Raw genomic sequence first — 20,716 nt, 5'->3', positions numbered from 1 at the left:
TCAGCACTGGTAGCAATTTTCCCCTCTGGCTGCTTCCATAAAATCAAGGCAGCTGTGATGTCTGTTGCCTGGCCTGCTGAACCCCTCAGAGGTTTTGGAGCCCTCTCATAAGCATATAAGGAGTTGTTGCTACAGTAATTATCGCTTATCTGTCGGCATCCTGTAACCACGAGGGTATTTGATTTGTATTTGTCTATGCGTGTAAACAGGTCACCAAAGGAAATGGGTTTTCTTATTTCAGTTATCATACGGATGACAATAAGCACATAGAGGAAGTTGTCCAGAGTGTAGATATGTAACCCCACAACTCTGCTGACGTTAGTCTTTTCTCAGTTTAATTTGTGGGATTCACGTGTTTACAAAGAAGCTGAGCCTCTGCAGAAGTCAATTACTGTTCATAACTCTACCTTTGTTCTTCATTTTACAATCCCATCCCACCACACTAAAACTGGCAGCAGCGAGATGAGCACTAACAGATGAGTTGAGTTCCTCTCCAAATGTGCAGAAAAAAATAAGAAAACAGCCAGCCAAAACCAATTAAGTGACAATTAGGAAAAAGCAGTTCTGCCTTTGCATCTGCTATGGTACATCTTTCTAGCTGTTTCTTTCTCTTTCCTTGCTGTGCTTCATCATTCCTTGTCTCTCCCCTTTCCTTCCCCTGGACACCTTTCTTTACTTTTATTGTTTTTAAGAATCCAGCAATCCCACCAGCAATGGCCCCTGCTGTGATTTGTCACAACCTACTTGTGCTGTCAGTTCTCTGGTGGCTACTCTGCCCCCAGGGAAAAAAGACCCCACTATATTACTGCATTACAGTTCATTCCCTGTCATTATAATATAGTCAGTTAGCATTTCCATCAAATTTAATAAGCATTTACTTGAACATTAGCATATTTTTAGGAAAGAGAAATAACAGGGCATGCGCTTCTAACTTGCCTTGGGTCATGAAGCTCAGCGGTGAGGCTGTACTTAACTTCTACAAAAGTGCAGTAATGTCTTTGAAGTGCTCTATCTGGAGGAACTTACCACTGTAAGAAAGTAGAATCTAAATATTGAAAATAAGGAAAGATAGATGTATGGAGTGAACACTGGTAGGTTTTGGGGTGCAGCAGATAAATCCATGCTATTCTGATGAAATAATCAAATTATCCACTTGTGACCCTGGAAAGATCAAGATGCTAGGAGAGCTAGAATACAAGTCCAACCAAACCACAAGTGTTAGTGGACTGTGCATACTGATTGATGAAGTAATCCCACAGTAAACCACTACTTAATCATTGCTGCAGGTGCAGTTTCCTGCAGAAGAAGGTGGCAGGTGTGATTATAGCAAAAAACTGGCTCCCTCCTTGCTTGTCTAGCTGTTCTTCAATGGGTTCACGCTGCAGTCAAGACAACGAGTTGGAGCAGTCGTTCTGAAACAAGTCTTTCAGCCAGATCACCACAGGTGAGCTAATAATGCAGATAAACAGACCAAAATGCCTGTATGAAGTTTCACCTGTCAGAAAACTATGTCCCTCATGCTCAAGTGAAACAGCTGACTTCTCTGAATAAAAAGATAAAAGGTGCCTCCTTCAAAGACGGAGAAAGGGGCAGTCCGATTTTGGGAATGCAACCTGAAAATGGGTTTCCTCCAAGGTTCCCTGAGATACTATCAGAAAGGAAATGCCACACCTCCGATGGCTGCCACTGATAAAGAATAGGGGGTACACCGAGACGTTTTCTGTACCCAACACAGTATAGTTCATGAGTTTCAACCTCCTACTCTGATACTGGTTTGTATGCAGTGAGACAAGAATATCCTCTCCCATGTCATACAAAATGAAGTTTATGGAGCATTTTAGCATACAAAATACAGTGATCATGTTTTGTTGTTGTTTTCTTAAATGAAAAAAAAAAAGTCGAGTAAAAGCAAAGTTGATGGATTTGAAAAGCATCAATTAGTTGCTTCATTCGTGCATCTCAGCATTCAGTTTATCCCCTGGTGTAGCTCATTGTTCTGAGTTTTCTGAGGGGCGTTACTTGCATATCGTGACATATAGTAATTATCTCCTCAACACTGCGTGCCAGGAGGTGGTGTAATACACAGGATGAGCTGCATGATTACTGGCTGCCAGGAGTTTATGTGACGGCAATCCCACTTTTAACATTCCACTAATGTGTAACTAGCTTTATTGTCGGCATGGACTCAAGGTGACTCCCTGGGATGAAAACAGCGACCGTCACCTCCATTGGCACAACTCCAGCCACTGTGTAGTTCAAAGACTACCAAAAGCAGCAGAACGCCTCACATTTAATGGATGTAAGCAGACTTGTAGTTGTTAAATTATAGGGTATTTCATCACAAACCGAATGGCAAGTTTTGTTTTCCCTTTGGTAAGCTGTTTTTCATTTTAATTAATAATTGATAAAAATGGCTGTTCTTAAAAGACTTGATGCTGGATTCCTTGAATGGGTGGCACAGCCCTTCAGCTGAAGTTTACCAGCATTTTGAGTACAGCATCAAGTCACCAGAGCGTGACCTCCTTAGAGGGCTTGACTATCCCAAGAAATTTCCTACCAAATCTAGAGCAGTATGGTATATTCTCCCAAGGGAATCCTAAAGCATCTGCTTGGCTAGATGTGTTCATTCTAGAATAAAACTGGCTTTACAATATTTGACTCTTTTCTGTAGTTTACTGTGAAAGCTACTTGTTGGCCTGTCTGTCCACTGCCATCTGAGATTTCATTGCAATTGCGGGCAGAACCGACAGGCACCTCCCCTGTTTTGTGCCTTCTGCAGTTCAATGTCATTCACGCCAGGCAGTATGAAAAGACCAGCACTCCAAAACAAATGAAAACAAATGTTTTATTTACAGGAAAAAATCTGTACACTGTGCATACATAAAAATATACAAAATCATAATAGAAAATATAAAAAGTGTTAAAATGTATACAAACACTGCTTAAAAATGTGACTCCTGTAAAATCTTAAGCTTTGTTATTAGAGTACACATTCATTTAAAAAAATCATCATACAAAATAATTCTCAAAGCTATTAAAAAAGTACACAGTCTATATTTGAATAGTTCAATGACTACATATTATAAGAGTGATGAGATGGTATGGATATATGTAAGGCTTTTACACACAACTCTTATTTCAAGAACAAAACTCTGCATCTGATCACTAAGCCAGAGAGAAGAAATTTGCAGTGTCAAAATTCATTCGCTGATGCAGGTGTGCCCAGACACGGGCTACTTTAAATTTCAAACAGTTAAATCAAGTATCCGGCAAAGATTCGGATGCTTTCTAACGACAGTCTTCTGAATTACCTACTTTGAAAAACAATTTCATTTATTCAATACGCATCAACTTTAGAGAGCATGAAGGGAAAAATAGTAGCCATTAATTTTTGCAGTCAATGCATTTAATAATCGTTTCATGATACATCTGTGTCACTGTCCAAATGGCATTTTCCATCCTTAAAAACTGCTGAAGGAAATGAAAAACCCCACTATGGATTGGATTGGTCTACATGGGTTTTGAACCCCTGTTTAATTCAATCCCTCTCTAAAATGACTGTGTTCAGTCTGTGCAACCAGTGAGTGTAGACACTCGCCTTCATTTAAGAAAAAAAAACTGTCTTGGTTTTGCTGACTTTGGCAAGAGATCTACAGCAACAAGTTCAGAATTTGGATGTTTTCACCAAAGAAAGTGTACTGACCAATGACATGCAATGATTTAGCTAAATTTGTACAGAGAGAGTGTAGATTACAGTGTATAAATCACCTCCCTCTCTCTCCAAAGGTACATAGTTCTTATATCATTGTCATTTCACTGACTTTACCAGAGTTTGAACAGCATAAAACTGCACAGCAAGGTAAAAAAAGAAGATGAAGTAGTTTAATCCAAAGAATAACTGACTGTGAGTTTATGCTCAGGTAATCTTTAGAACTATAAAGGAATAGAACAATTAATTTTTTCTAGCAAAAAAAGTTTTTGGCTCAAAATGAGGCAAAATCTTCCTTTTTTTTTTCCTTTTTTTTCTTTTTTTCTTGAAAAGAAAGAAGAATACCTTGATTTAACCATCCAAAAGCTGAATGGATAAAATGATAGAGCACCACAAGTCTGAAAAGCTACGGAATTCACAGTGGAAAATAGAGCATAATGAAATTCAGAATAAACTCAGCACGTTTCCTTACACTGCTGCTGCGTTTCTGGTTTGTTTCAGCTAAGTGCAACTGTTACCCACAGCACTGGGGGCTGAGAAATGAGGCTCGATAGCGTTTGAAGGCAACTTAGTCCTACTTGTCAGTAAAACGCCGTAAATCTAAAACCTGCATCGTTGCAACAAGTGTGAAGGGAGCTCAGGGCCCCACTAGCAGAGGCAATTTGCTTGGCTGATGATGCACTTCAAGGGCCAGGTTTGGGCAAACCTCTCATCTACAGTGCCGTTCCGCTCTGTTAGGGTGCGACAGCCCCAGGGGAGAGCTACGAAGCCACACCTGGATCTTTTCCCACCATCTGGGTTGGAAAACACATTTCCTTTCACATCGTCTGCATTTCATAGGTGTATCTAAAACCAGCACTCTCACGCGTTGTTATTAAGATACATGGCTCAGTGTTACTACACGCTCACTCACTGTTTTAAGTTTACTGAATGTGATTCTTTGTGAAGATCTCTCTGCCCTTGTGAGAGATGGGGAAATGAGAGATGGGGAAATGCCCATAAATGCAGACATACTTGGTGGGCTCCTATAAAAGCCACCAACGCCAATGCCACAGAGTGTAAGCGGTGGTGTGGGGAGCACCTCCGCGGGTCCTTTATATCCCCTCTCTACTTCAGTCCCTTCCCCTCTTGCAGCAAGTGGATGTGAGCCCTCAGTTACACATCAGGCTACACTTCCACTTGTGTCAAAAAACAAAGTAGGACAAGACAAAATAGGGGAGTAAAATCTCTTTAAGCAGCCACAAGACGTTTGAGCAGGCAAATTAGTGAAACATCACAGTGGAAACCAGTGTCGGGAAGCCACACCAAGGCTGCTTATTTTTTCAAGGCGGGCATCACAAGTTGGTCTTCCTCCTCTGTGAGCAAGCAAGCGTTTGCAGGACAGCTCTGTGGCATCTTCTGAGGTGATGGTGTTACAGCACCCACATTTGCACTTGTGGAAGGAGCACTGACTGCCATATAAATCAGGGTATGGCAAAGAAAAAAATTATGCTAGGAGGGCTTGAATGCACACAGTCCCGTAAAGTAAAAATTTATAGTTCATTTTATTACATCTCAGACCTGGTTCTGCATTGTTATTTAAATGATGTATTAAGTAGGTATGCTTAGCACTTGTTACATGGAACTTTATCATTTGTCTTGTTCTGTACAACAGCTATGTTGGTTATTCTGACAAATAACTGAGGGAATAATACAACATAATCCTGCTATGGGTAGTTTAGTAATGCAGTTAGTATTTTTCTTCTTTGTGAAAAATCTAAGCTAAAGGTTAGTGGCTGCAGACCAATCAAAGTGATATGCTTTTTTTTTTCTTTTCAGAACTTGAGAATTTCCAGCTTATGGAAAAGTAGCATATTCACTAGTTCTCAAAAGCTAATCAGCTCCCTTCTTTTACAAACATGTGGTAGCTAATCCAGCGTACAGGAAGGAGAGACGCGTTTGCTTGCACTGTTCAAATGTTTTGGAAACAAGGTACCAAACATATAGAAAAATAGATTAGTTCTGTGTAGGTTATCTATTCTCCACAAGATTAAATAACAGTGTTATTAACTTTAAGAATAAAAGTTGCCGCCATACATAACGTCATAAAGAAATCAGTATGTAATATATCCAGAGTCTAAGGCTAATAGGAATAAAACCTATTCATTTTGACATGTACCAAAACGATTTATGGACATAACTATCCACACAATACAAAAGTACAGTTTTTAGATCATCTGGACATACTTTCTGTCAACAAAAGGAATCTTAAGAGGATCAGAAAGCCCAAATTAAGAGACTACATGGGAAAAGAAGGTGAAGTCCTATGTAAGACACATATGCTTCACTTTTGAGGAAGGAAAATAATCAGACCCAAAGAGCAAAGTGAGAGAAAAAGGATTCTGTTATTATACTTACACTACTATTGAAGAGGAAATAGTTATTAATATTGTGTGCACTCTTCAATTGCCTTTCTGTTGCTTAAGACAAAACACAAAAAATACTTTCCATCACAATCACTCAGTTTTCTTTTCAGTGCCTCTTTGAGCTGTCTGCCTTTTTACTGAATGGACATGAGTAGGATATAGCTGTGCTTTTGTGTATGTACGTTCCTGGTGAACTTACCCTAAGAGAAAGGGTGAAAAAAAAACCCCCAAAACGTTAACCTCCTGCCACTGGGAAAATCTGAAATTCAAGTCTTGCCATGAAAAATAATGCTTTAAATATATTAGCAACCAGGCAGATTTTTAGAAGTGCCTTAGAGAATATTCTCATTGTGTGCTATGAAGGAAAATATCAAATTATCTCCATATGCAATCTGTAGTCAGGTTTTTTGCAGGCATTACAGCTTCTCTGGGGTATAGTCTTTCAAACGTTAAATAAAAAAATGCTGATATGCTCTTCTTTTGTCAGAAAACTCCTTATACTTTCTTAACAGCAGTAACTTGCGAACAAGTGAGTTTGATTTGGGGCCCAGTGAAATACCTAACAAATGATGTCTGTAATCCTAAATGCTATCTTTGCTGCAGAAAGGTGAGCTCCCTCCACGCTTGCTTTCAGCGTGATGTGTGAGTGCTGCACAGCCTCCCTTGGCGTTCTCTGGATCGTCTTTATCTGTGAGGACCAGGGGCAGCCATCGTTTCCATCTCACTTACACCCTGTTGATAGGCCTCCCAGGGAGAGTTTTTTCCTGAATGGGTTCCGAATATGTTAGCTGCTCTCTAAAGAAATGAGTCATTTCTCTTTTCCCTCTGCCCTAAGCAGTCAGTGTGAGCATGGGGGTCTGGAATCAAAAGTACGTCCAGTAGTTTAACTGGTTTAGGTGTGTGCACAGCCGTCGCCATCTGCACTGACTTCATGGCCACCGTAAGACCTTCGGTAGAGTTGGAGGCCTGTAACTGAGCCTGCCTATGAAGGGGAATTAAAGTCGGCTCTCGTCAATGGCTGCACAGCTCAGAGTAGCCATTACTTCATTCTTGGAGAGAGTTGAAAATCCTGCAGAGCCAAGAGAAATGCTGCTTTGTTCAACTGGCTGCTCTGTACATGAACAATAGCGGCTGTTTCACAATACCAAGTTTGACAGTTAAATAAATTCATTAAAAAAAAGTTACAGTCTAGCATATGTGGCATAAGAGACCACCGACAAATTCTGACAGTCACACCCACAACAATACATTATATTTCTGCCTAAGTATGTCCTTTGCACCTTTCATGAGCTAAGCCTTTTTTTTTTTCTTTAACTATTTGCAAAGCAGTAATAAATACTCAGGCTCAGAAAAGAAGTATTTCTCATGCCTGCTACTTAATTACAATTTATAGACTCAAGACTAGATTGGTCTAAGATACATTTTTCAAGTATTCTTTTCTTGTTTATAGTACGACAGTAGTACCTTATTGCACATTGTTTCTGAAGGACTCTATTCTACAAGCGTGGGAAATTGTTTCGTTCAGGGCACTTGACAGCTTTGAACCCTGGCAAAATGACTTTCCCTTTCCGGTACAGATCATCCTGCAAACCTTTGTTCATCCTCTGCACCAACAGCTTCTCGTAGAGCAGTGGGTGGTAGGCCCCTAAGGTACACGCTGCATCGTAGTAGAGTTCATGGTAGTGACATAGGTCGGTCTGTCGGACCGAAGGGATGTATTCATACACGTGCACTTCATTACACATGGACATCATGATGAGGATACCTGGAGCAGAAAGTGAAAACAGCAGTGAACCCCAGATCTCACCTTTCTCGCAGAACTGTCCCTGCAATCATCCAATCTGTTTTTCTTTCCTGCTTTCCTTTGCCGTTGCACACCCTAAGTATTACTTCTGTAAAATCATTAAGTGAAGTAATAGGTCCTTTTATTAGAGCAGCTTTCACTTGTTCCTGATACACAAAGACTGCGATCCCTGTAGGACAACAATCATACGGAAAGAGTAAGAAGCCTATAAAGGGCTTGTACACCACCACCAGCCCCCTTGAGTGAGAACACTGCTCTCTCCCACCTCCCCCCGTACCCTATCCTGCCCACAGAACATACCACACAAGAATCAGGGACCTAATGCAGCTGCATGCTTAATGTTTTGAGTCAACTTTTCTTGTTTTTCTTGAATATTATCAATTCTTGAAGCTATTTAGCAAGACAGACCATTTACATTCACTTGCAGAATACAGAACACACACACACACAGAGCAGTTGTCTGGTGTTTCCAAGGAGCTCTTTGTGGTACCTCTACTGCTTCCACAGCTAAACTCCAACCTGCCATGTACAGGAGATTAAAAAATAATAAATCCAGGTATGCCCATTCGGTCCACCTCTGTGCTTTTGGATGTCTGTGTCTTACAAATATTTACGTACATACTAATCTTCAAGGCTACGAAGAATCTGACTGATTTCCCTTTCCTTTTTTGGACACCATGGCAAGGGCAAACAAGAATAGAAAGACGTGCCAGTATCACCCATGTTTCTTCCCTTGACAACTTTTGAATGGTTCATTCCAGTCGTTGGCAATATCAGAGTACTCCTTGAAACATCTCCACCTTATTAAAATGTTGGTCTTTCTTATTGTGGAGTTGAACCAATTCCACTTTTTCCATCTACTTGCTTCTCTCTAAGCAGGAAGACATGACCAAGAAGGCAGCCTAAATACATGCAGAAGGGCATATAAAGAAACATCAGCCATGTAGTGGTGGCACAAAAGCCACAGCTTCAGACAATTTTGTGAAGAGTCTCATGAAGGGAGGCTGAGGAAGGTGAATTCCTTCTTAGAGCAGAGCTGTCACGAGGAAAAGCTCTCGACCACCTCCTGCTCAGCAAGGAGGAATCCACAAAATGCCAACCCATTTTTTCCTGCCACATGTCAACAGCAATCATCAGCACTGTCAATAGCGGTTAAGGAAGGTCAAATGGAAATTAATTTCCTATTTAAAGCTAGGCAAAAGTTCGCTTTGACCTTAGGTGCAGTCCTAAGATGCTGTTACGCTCCTTATCCCGTGCTCAAGATCAAAACTAGACAGATTCAGAAGGAAGATAGGTGGGCTTATGCAAACTTCATTTTCCTACAGCACAGTTGTAAATCGCTACTAACAGAAGGTCTTTATAGCTTTGAAATGAGAGAAATCATACTGTTGCAGCTGCACATTTTCAAAGGGACTAATATCAGATATTGATCAACAGCACTGTCTAAACTGCAATACTTTTACATCAATCACAGCTTCTGGGAGCTTTTTTTGTTTCACAGAACCATGTAAAACGAAAAAGACAAAGTAAGCCTTGGATACCTTTTTTTTTTTTTCCTTAAGATTTCACTTAAAAATAAAAATACATACAAAATGTATTGAAGCACTTGTTGCACTACTGGTATCCCTATCCGTTGAATATGGCAGTCGACTCTCAGAGGAGACAGCTGTGCAATTCTGCTCACTTTGCACTTACAAATGAGAACTGATGTAATTGTTGGGTTTTTTTTCTGTACAACAGCTTTGGAATCATAAAGCATCAAAGGTGTTTTGGGTAGATCTCACAAGTGAAATGAATTATTTTGGTTCGTTAATTAAGCAAAGCCATTTTCTGAAGTTTAGTTTGCAGGTTGGGAACACGGAGATTTCAATGGCTTGCTAATGAAAAGAACCTTATGTTCTCCCTGCTGTGTATCATTAGATTATCAAAATGATTTTTTCTCTGCCTGATGTGTGAAGTAACTGAAAACCAATTACTTCTGTGATTAAATCTTCTTTTATCATAAATGAAAGGTTCTGAAAATGTTTAAGATTGTTCTACAGCTTTACACTCTGCTGAGTCTATCGTCTTAGAAAAGCTAAGCATATCAATTTCAAAGGAAAAGTCCACAAATTTAAGTGAACTTTAGCCTTAAGCAGCAAGAAACTGATTCACAGAGAAAAAATATACAATCCCTCTTTGAGCAAAAAGTACAAGCTTAATAAACCGTGTTTCCTTGCCTCCAAGCTGTTACAGAGATGCTCGGAATTGTAGCCTGCCTAGCAACTACGTCTAGAATTGTTTGTTTGTTGTTTCAGTTTTACAAATGCTTTCGTCAGCTTTTCCACTGCCAACCTCCTTCTTCCACTGATGGAGAGCCCACCTGCCACTCCAAGGTAACCGTTATCCAGCTGAATCAGAGGACGGACGGTGGAAACGTGTGTAATAACGCACGACGTCCAGAAAAAGACAGTAAAATGACTTCTCTCCTGCGCCCAGAGCCAAGCCTGGAGCCAGTTTCAAAAGCTGTACCACCGATGTCTTAGGAAGATTGGCTCTGACGGAAAGTGCAAGCCTTAACCAGAGCGTGTTTTACTTCACTGCCACATTACCCAGCTAACCTTAAAATTAATAAAGGAAGTTGCCATTTGTGGGATAGGAAAACCGTCAAGAACAAAAATTGGGACTCTCTTATAATTTCCTTAGTAACAGCAAAGATGGCCACAGCACTGCAGGTATGGTTCAATAATGACAAAATTTTAAGCAATATCATTGACTTTCCTGTAAATTAGTTAATGGAGACAGTGACTCTTTCTGAGTGGTAACAGCTAATTTATATCTTTGTGTTGAAGTCCAGGGTCAACAAACGGAAAGATGAGCTAGGACAATGAGTAGAGATTACCATGTAGAGAGCTGTCCCTGGGCTACAGAGCCTTATTTGTCCTGGTGGAAATGGAGCACTCCTGAGACTTCCAGAACTGGTGCACATTTCAAATGCCCAAACCCTGCTCTGGGGAAAAACGGTGGTCAGTGCCAGACTTTTTCTCCTTTAGCACCTCTAACACCACAGATCCCCAGCCAAAGAGACCAACGGTGCGGTACAACCAGCACTCCCATCCCAACCACTTATGGGCGAGATCCCAAGGCATGCAGTACTACACACTCAATCTACACGAAGCTGAGGAGGTAGGTCCCTCCACTTAGCTGTCACAGACCCCTAACTCTCCCTTGGAATGATCTGCTCCTGCTGTTGCGTTCAAAAACAGAAGGTGGGATAGCACTATATTAAAGAGGTAAAGGAGGGAAGGAACAAAAGGAGAAAAAAAAAAAGAAAAGCTCTCTTTTGAAAACAAGCTGTTTTCTTTGTGTGAATAGAGTCCTCAATAAATTTGGAATAAATGGGTTCAGTTCTGTCCTGTGCCTTAGAGGATGTGAACTCCCCTCCACAGGGGACAGCCCTACGGTTGTAGAGCCATTACTGAAAAGTTGACAAAAACCATGAATCAACTATCTTTAAAAGAACAGCAGCAGTTTAAACCACGAGGACATTTACACCAGTCTGCGTACTAGGATATTCAGCTGTTATTCTCTTTACTTTCTAATGCCATGTCCGGCTTGTTTTCCTTAAGTCCCTAAAACAGGGCTGCCAACAGAGCTCCCCAGGCTACCGGTCTCACGTTCCAGCCTATGTTTTTTAGCACCACTCTAACTCAGTTTCTCTCTTTTCTTGGTGTTAACAACACTGCAGTGAGTTACTGACACCTGTATCCAGCAGCTATAAGTGTGCCAAGCTGTCTATATTTTCATCTACCTCACAACTCAGTTTCCACATCTTCCCTTCTCTCCCCAAGTTACCTTCAGCAATCTTATGATTCTTTTTAAAATTTTTAATAGCTTTTTGGCACTTACATGATCCACAAAATGTTTTTAAAATTACATTTGAACTTCTACGTTTGGAATGGAATCACAAAGACAAAGAAGAGGTATGCACCCAACTGCTTGCTGACTTGACCTTCCTTCTGTTAACCTGCTTTGCTTGCCAGTCTGCTCTGCAAAATTCTACCTCACTTCCCATTTGTTATCCCGTTTGTTATATTTACACATCTCTTTCTGTATTATCGCTTCATAGGTTTCTCTTCTGTGGCTGAATCTCTTCGCATCTTCTCCCATACGTATTAACCTGTAGTTTCCAAGTTTACTTCCTTTCCGTATACTGCCCTCAGAGTACATGCCTATCTACTTATTTCTTTTGGCTGTGTGCTTTTCACATCACTGCCATTTCAGTATCATCTGCAAGTTTGTTTCATATCTGAGCATTTCTCTATGATCATCAGTATGAATGAAAACCAAATTGTTTGCTAGCCTGCAGGGTGAAGAATTTCCGTATGCTACACTTCAATATTTGTCTTTGCTCACATTCCTTAAGTTAGTTTTCAGTCAATGCACAATTAGTACATATAGAACAGCACAGACTGGCTTACACACAACCTAAAGAGACATTACTGAGCATGGTGAGATAGTCATTGTCCTACCACCTTACACTGTGGACAGAGTTAATCTCACCAAGATGTTCATGCCCATCTCCGACCTAGCTGGTCCAAAGCACTCTTTATAGACAACGCAGGAGACAGCCACCATTCATCTGACTTATTTTTGGTTCTCTGCTTTAGGGTGGGATGAATTGTCCCCTGTAAGTGCTCCAGTGACTAGGCAGAAACTGAAAATAAAGAGTCTGGCTCTTGCTATCAAGCACCTTCTCCTCCACTCCCCTACAGGTCAGAAGCTTTTGGAGCTTTGTGAAAAATAATGTAAATGGATTTTCCAGGAGCACTGTGAGAAGAAAGGAACACAAGGTGTGATTCTTCTGACCAGGTGTGCCCACACCTCAGAGAGGTATTACAGGCTCCTTTGCTGTCAGTAGAAGAAAGCAGGCACTTTTAGGAAGCAGTGCATGTCTACTAATCCCAGAGTAGACATTTAAAAATGGATCACACAAGTCATGCCCCAGAAGTTCCTGTTCCTTTCTGTTAACTGTAGGGGAAGCCTGAGTGGCAGCACGGATACCAGGAGTTCTACCAGGACGGGATGAAAATTTCACATGTAGAAAGGAACATAGGTGTCACAGACATATTTAAGAGGTGCCTATTTTTTTCTCTAGTAAGTCTGAGGCTGATTAACACAAATAGAGACCTGGACCGGAGACATCTAAAGCTAGGTCGTGTGAGTTCTGCTCTCTGACTGACCTAGCCATGGACCATAAACAGAAGTCAATTTTATGTGCAAGGATGAGAGGAGGCGGCTTTTTTTACACTCATAAGGATTAAGGTATGGGAATAGGAGTGAAAGCAGAGAATTACAAAGTATTTAGGGAAGGTCTGAGGACATGCACAACTTAAGAAAAAGTAAGACCTGAAAGGGAAAGCCTACAGGCTATCTATAGCACACAAACGTCAAAAAAGGTGAAGTACTCCTTAGAATGAATGCCATTAGAGAAGTCCATGGGGCACAACACAAAGTCTGCTTTTCATCAGTGGGCGCTAAAAAAGCTCAGTAAAAACTAGATTAACTAGATTAATTGGATTAATCTGGTAGTAGCAGTATTATTATCATCCCTGGGGGACTTGGTCAAGAAACTGTTAAGCTCCAGCACAAACCAGCAGAAATATTGCCAGTCTGAGTGATGATGTTGCCATGAGATCTGTGGAGGGGTCTGGAGGGAACTGTGCGGGCAGTTCTGAGTCCCCTCAGAGCAGGGACAACTTTGAAGTTTGGTCGGGTTGCTTGGGGTCCTGTCCAGCCCAGTACCGAGTATCTCCAAGGATGGAAATGGAGCTGTCGAATCTTTTCAGAAGTTTGCTGCACCATGCACAAATAATATTGCAGGCATGATTCTGAAACCAGCAAGCAGGTGCGAAAATGATCATCAGACCCGGTCTCTGCCAGATCTGATGCTTAAGCTTTAAAACTTTCAGATCTTAGATATCCAATCTAAATTTCATAGTAAGGAAAAAGTCCGTGTATCTGTTATGATTTTAGCTTTGGCAAACATGATTGGTGCAACCATACATTCAAAATCCCAACTGAAGATATTTCGGTATAGGCCACTCATCTAATTCTAATACCCGTGCTGGATTTTCTAATGTCCCATTTGGATTACAACTGTGAAAATGGAAAAATGCAAAATAATTCTGCCTGTGTGGAGAGAAGTTGCTTTATGTTAGACTATTCAAAGGTGTGCTTTATGAATGCTTTATAGTTGACTGACAATGTTCCTAAATATTGCATTGGACAAAAAAAAAAAAGGATTGTGAGCATAGAATATTCTTTTAGAAAACATTTTAAAATATATTATCCCAAAGAAATGATGTGGCTGTCAGAGAAACGGTCAACCTGCAAGTTTGTTATAACAGTACAATATTAACTGCTAATAAAGTATTATGTATTTTAAAATATTACATGTTAGTATTTTAAAATCCTTAGAAAGATGTGTTACTTTTTCTTCCTATTTGGCAGATATCTATGGTGTCAGAAAGTGTTTGGTATGGTTTAAATTCGGTCCAACTGGCACAAATAAACTCCTGTACTTTTACAATCTGTGCTGAAAACATTCAAACCAGAATTAAATTAAAATTAAATTCCTTGCATGGATGGTTTATACAAATGAACATATACTATGGATTCTAATAAAAAGGAGACAACTTTTTTCAATTTGTTCTTGGCAATTTTAATAACTCAAGAGGTTTTGAATTTCCACCATGCATCTTTTGTACAGTACAATTAGGCTTTGTGGTTAGCACACTAATTTAAAAATAATATTCTCTAGTTTACAAGTAAGTAAAATATAGTCTCATATACCTGAATACAACAGATGCTGTATGAAAGCATCTAGAGTAATAAGCGTAATTCAAACATTCAGCGAAAACTCAGCATCATTTTAACAAAATGTAAGAGATGCTGAAAACATTTAAATACACATAATCTGATTATTATACTCATGTCTCATTTCACACCCACCACAAATTTAGTTACAGAAAAGAATTTAGCTAGACACACTAGTTAAGTTTATGTTTTATTATCTGTGCACTTGAAAGCATTACAAATAAACATAAAGCATTTAGAATGTATAGTTTTCTATGTGTTATGCTACTTCTATAGTCTCTCTTGATTGGATTTCAGGTACCACATGAAAATCTGTCACTCCTTGAAACTGGGCCAAATGTGCCCCAGTTATTCTTTGGAATATAACAGTAAAGGTAGCTCTGGTTTTATAAAATACCGTGTTTCTAAAAAAGGGTTCTTTTACCTCTTTTTAGTTCATGAACTATGACAAACACTGACCATAAGGAAACCAAATATTTATTAAGGAATTTAATTGTTACCAAATGGCCCTGTGCCTAAGCTTAATAAATTGTGCAATACTTGTCATCTTTGATGTATAGATACTTGCATTATATAGTAGACCTAGAAAATGACATATTTATCACTTAATGCTGAATGCAAAAACCCGTACATTAATCACAGTAATAACAATATAATATATTATGTAATATGAGCGTAGACTGGAAAATGCTGACCAGTAATATCATAAAATTTTAAATGTATTATTCAAATTTACACTAGAATAGTAAAGATTTGTTTATGTGATTTGGGGTGCTGTTAAGAAGAGAGTTTGCTCTTTTATCTCTGTATTTCAGGAAGTAGGAGATGCTCAGATTTCAGAGTGCTTTTTATTAGAATAAGACAAATTTAAAGCTTTTGTATTTGGTGGTATTATTTATTTGTGTGATAACACTTAAACAAAACTGAGCTGGAAAGAGTAAGCACTATTCTGTTCCTTCACCAACTGCTGGCAAACAGCTGAGTAAGTAACAGTAATAAAGGCAACTCTTAATATGTCGAATTATTTCTTTCCGTTCATGCAAGTGTATTTTTTCTAAGCAGAGCTGGAGATCAGCTGCATTCTTCTATTCAACATGCTCTCTGAAGCCATTTTAAATTTAAGTTCTTAGTCATACAATGATCTGCCAATGTTGCAGTGTAATGACAGTCTTGCTTGTACTATTGTCTCCATGCATGCAAATGAAGATTAAAATAATGTTATCAACTATTAATGACGCATAACTGTTAAATCTGTAATGTCAACTGTAAAGCCTCAAACAAGCCTTTCTTTCTCCCAACAATAAAGTAATCTGGGCTTACTTATCATTCTGCCTTCAGTGGTTCATGTGTTACGCTAAAAGCTACAACACATAGCAAAGACTACCACCTACACAGACAACCTAAAATGCGAAGATCTACACAGACTAGGTTTTGATTTGGGAGTAAAAAAAAGAAGAGCTTTCAACTAGCTTTTTAAAAAGACAAAAGCCGCTGGATATATAAGGGTATATAAATGTGAATTCCAAGTAAAAACCACCTCAGAAGAGGTAAGCCAGCAAAGTGTACCTACGGACTACAGTAAGTAGAAATCAGTTAGCAAATCCAGTTAGTAAACAAGGGACAGGAGAAAAATCTTCACAGAAAAGCCTGCATGTAATCTAGACATTATTAAAAAGCCCCCAAACTTTCTGAATGCTAATGTACCATCCCATCCGCTGCACACAGAATGCTGCTCTTGAGAAACTTAAGGAATCAGTTTTAGTCTTCATCTTCAGGTGACAAAAATGTAAGGTTAGAACTAGGTTGTCTACATAGGCTACCAAGGAGGGAGGGTATAGGAACAATTTTCTTAAAACAGAATGGCAAAAATAAGACTGCCGATTTATATACCATCAATCTCAATTAAAAACTGAGCTTTGGTATGTTCAGAAAGAGGGGAGAAAGACTGAGTTCCTATTTCACAGTGAAAAACATATTAATGGGAAGTAAACAGGTAACACTTATTTCTGTTGCCAAAAGATAGTGCAAATCCTTCCCTAACAACAGTGGCATTTTCTCAACTGTCAATTTACGATTTGCCAGTGCAATCCAAATCCAAGATTTGGTGGTTGGATGCTCACATTTCTTCTGAGAAAAATGGAGTAGATCAAAGTCCAAGACAAGATGTAAACATATCAATACTTGTTTAACAAACCCAATTTTCAGGCAAATGTGAACCAACCAACAAATTTAACTGTAAAAAGCCCCCATAGCAATTGCTTCATGCTAATGCAGGATGATGAGAATACTGTGCAGAGTTTTTTTCAAAAGCTTGAAGGTGGCAGCTGCAAAAACGATGCAAAAATATGCAAGAATGGGTTCTCAAAGGTCATCTAAGGATTCGATTAGGGAGACTAAGAGTAAATCATTTATAATGAGGAGTGACATTAGCTAAGATATCACATACCACATAAGGCAAAGTTACAAGCCAGGGAATGTCCACGTCGGTGTCTCAGAAAACAACCAAAAAAAGACTCCTAGATTAAAATAAAAGGTTTGTTATGCCCTGGTGAACCTTTCCCCACAAAACCCCCCAACAATCTCTGTGTTTTCTTGGTTATTAGTCATAGCCTTTGAGATGGATCCACTAGAAAATACCACCATAAAGGATGACTTGTCTGTGCCAAGTTAATCCTTCCTTGACATGGCGTAGCCCCAGATGTAACACCTAACAAATGGGATGTAATTTGACAGGCCTACTTTCAACAGTGTCTTGAACTTACACCTATCACTAGGTTGGGTAGAAAACAATGTTCATGTAATGACAGATTTAGCAGATAAGACTGCAGTCAGATGTGGGTCTGTGTGCAGCGTTGTTAAGGTGCAGCCTGACACCGGGGATGGATGGGCTGCCATGAGCTGACACCCTGTTTAGGAAAAAAAAACCAAAGTTGGGAACATCTACAGGTTAGAACCTGATGGAGAGGAGTGGAGAAACTCTGTTCTTGGAAGAAGGTGATCTGTGTTGGGTAATATTCATCTTACCTGGTTTTAGACCTCTGCAGCGTGTGTGTTATAAGTTACCATTTCAGAAGTGGCAGGAAGCAGTGACATACTTAAAAAGTGTAAAACACCAAGTGAGTGTACACAAAATGTGGTATAACTAACACATTCTAGACTTGTGCCTTAGTTTTCACACAAATTGTAGAGCACAACGGACCCTGCTCTGTACCACACTTCCCTCCCCATCCTCTCCTCTCCCCTCCTCTTCAGCTGGGACACACGCTGTGCTTCCCTCACCCCAACCTCCAGCTATGGCACTGCTAGTGCCTCTACCCAGCAACATGCCAGCACAGAGCTAATGTAGATGGGGTTTTGGGGAACCAGTGGCTCCAGGAGGGAGATATGCTGAGAATAGGGCATCCCATACCCGAACAGAAACACAAAATTCTTCTTCCTAGCTCCCACGCGGTGGCGAAACCAGGGAAAAAAGATTCTACCTTTCCCAAAGTCACAGCATGCAAGAGACTACCTCTTCCCCACAAATGACCCACTGGCCCCTTTTCCAGGAGACTTAATAATATTGTGACTTAAGTACTTTAATACGCCTGTTAACAATGTTAAAAGATTCCCCTGACATCAGTCACTGCTGAAGGATGGTGACTCACTGCTGCAGAAGAACACCATGAGAACACATTCCACCAAGCATCCTCCCTTAAGGAAGACTGTTTCTTATAAATAGCGCTAAGCCGCAGAAATAGATACAATTGTCAGGCGAAAAATGGAATTACTGAAAAAACAGTCTAAGACCACCCTAAAACATTCCTGAAAGGAAATACTCTGATATTTCCATGTTTTAGTTTATACCTTTGTCCAGTTCTGTAAACTGGGGCTAAAGAGGGTTAAAAAGCTTGAAACAAAAGTGCTTCACTTGATCCATTTTTTTTTTTTTTTACCTTTTCCATGTTATTGGCAGCAACAGCGATGTGAGGAACTGCTGTTCTTCCTCCACAAGTAAGTGCAGCTCAGAGAGGGCTGCCTGACTTTCTACTAGTGTAAATATGGACATACCAGATCCTTGTGCAGAGTCTGTATCGTTCTAATTGCAGAGCACTGCACACAGACTTACAGTAAGTTCTGTTAATAAAGTTATTAGAATCACTATGGTCCATGCCATAAAGAGCTTAGATTTGGGGATGGAGGTCCCTCTGCCTATGAAAGTTTACACCCTCTATTTAACAACAGCCCATCTTCCTTCATATAGCTGTTTTGAGCAGAACTGTATTAGCACTGTGGCCATTTAATAAACCATTTTCCCATGTCTTCTTGAAATTAAGACAATCATATTTTTATGATGGTCATCATTTACCCATTCTTTCTACTCATTTTATAGGAAATCATTTTGTAGATTTTATAAGAATCAGCTCAACATTCAGGATCCACCTTTCATACAGGCACACTCAGTTGTGTCTGCCAGCTTCAGTTCCAACTGGATATTTGCTGCATGAGTTACTGAGAGATATCTGAGCTGAAGACCAACATGACTTTTTAGACTTCTGCCAAGCTGTACTGTATTTTTTGTGCTTTATCTTGCCCTCTATGTCCCCCTTTGACAATACGCAGTTGCTGTTTCTGTGCTGTGTCCCAGTTTATATTAAGTTACATGTGCAATGCATAGACATCCATTCAATAAGGTTACTAAAATAGGAAGCCTCTCCCTATTAAAATATTTAAAAAGCATCTATACGAACAGTAGCTAGTTATCAAATGAGGTGGATATGACTCCCAATAAGCTTGTCTTACTGCCTTGTTTTCTTAAAGCTAAGAATAGTATTACCAAAATGTCTAAACATCTCCTTTGGAAAAGAACAATATAAATAAAATTCCCAGTAGAGGTGAAGGAGCCAAATTTGCATCTGTACACACACAGTATATTTACCTGTACAGCTTTTGTTGTTAATGTTTTTGCTTTTTTAATGATTGGTACTTTCAAAGCATTCTCTGCTTGAAGGATATTTTTTGTAAGGAACATTTAGATTGGGGGTTGAAGATTACTGTTCTATTCTTTCAGTGAAATTAACTCAATTTCTTCAAAGAAAGCTTTTGAAGTGTTTCTTATATATGGTGGAAGTACAGATTGACAGCACAATGATCCTCTTCAGTATTCTCATGATCAGCAGCTGTTAACCTATTTTTATCAACAACTTCATTACCCCAAGAAACGCTTTTGCAAAATGTGAATGCTGCTGGTGAGATCATTCCACATGAGCAGACTTCTCCTTATGAATTTTTACAAGCAGGTTCCAAAAATCTCACTTCAAGAAGTAACCAACTGCCAAGCCATCCTCCTCCAACACACAGCGCCACCTCTTCTTTCCACTTACGTTCCAGGTAAGCACAACCCACAACCCCATAGATGGGCATCTCCCAGACACCTTTATGTCATCCCCCTGGGAGCCTCAGCACCCTCCCTAAGGCCTTTGGTGGGCTCCACAATATCATGGGATGCCACTACTGTATACAGTGCCTGGAATAAGTGCTCAGAACTGGTTTTCCCATGTCAGATGCAATCTCAGGTATCTTCACTTTCAGATTCGGATAGAAAGAATGGTAAGAGCATTTTCTGCCTGCAGCAAATGTGTATATCACAATGTGAAAGAGGAAAGGATGGAGTTTCCAAAGTGGGAGATGGTATTTGGAGCTCTATTGCCCTCTGTGTCTCCAGAAGCATAAGCAAGGAAGATCCTGCCTTGCTACTTGGACTACTTGCATGCTTTAGACATTCATGATCAGGACCTGCTATGAATCAGGTAAGTCGTCATGTTGTATGAACTGTGGGCACAGTGCAAAATTTTCCCCAAGAAATACTAAGGAAGGACCAAAAAATACAGTGAAACTCTATTCTTTCAAGTGTCAGAAGAAGGGGGATGCTTTGGGGCAGCTTCAGACTGAGCACTGAAA

The 20,716-nt window shown here is 39.8% G+C and overlaps 1 protein-coding gene across 1 annotated transcript in view; it reads right to left on the bottom strand.

Moving 5' to 3' along the window:
- Nucleotides 1-6,932: 6,932 nt before the first annotated feature.
- The window catches only part of ST6GAL2 (ST6 beta-galactosamide alpha-2,6-sialyltranferase 2), a 24,363-nt gene continuing 10,579 nt past the window's right edge, over nucleotides 6,933-20,716 (bottom strand). Inside the window, exon 5 of the mRNA XM_009883062.1 lies at nucleotides 6,933-7,879. Coding sequence (XP_009881364.1) covers nucleotides 7,611-7,879 — 269 coding nt within the window. The 3' untranslated portion in view covers nucleotides 6,933-7,610. The remainder of the gene's footprint in view (nucleotides 7,880-20,716) is intronic.

The sequence above is a fragment of the Charadrius vociferus genome, unplaced genomic scaffold (genome assembly GCF_000708025.1).
Source record: "Charadrius vociferus isolate BGI_N301 unplaced genomic scaffold, ASM70802v2 scaffold92, whole genome shotgun sequence".
NCBI lineage: Eukaryota > Metazoa > Chordata > Aves > Charadriiformes > Charadriidae > Charadrius > Charadrius vociferus.
The sequence above is the reverse complement of the archived record's forward strand: the minus strand, read 5'-3'. Positions and strand labels throughout refer to the sequence as shown.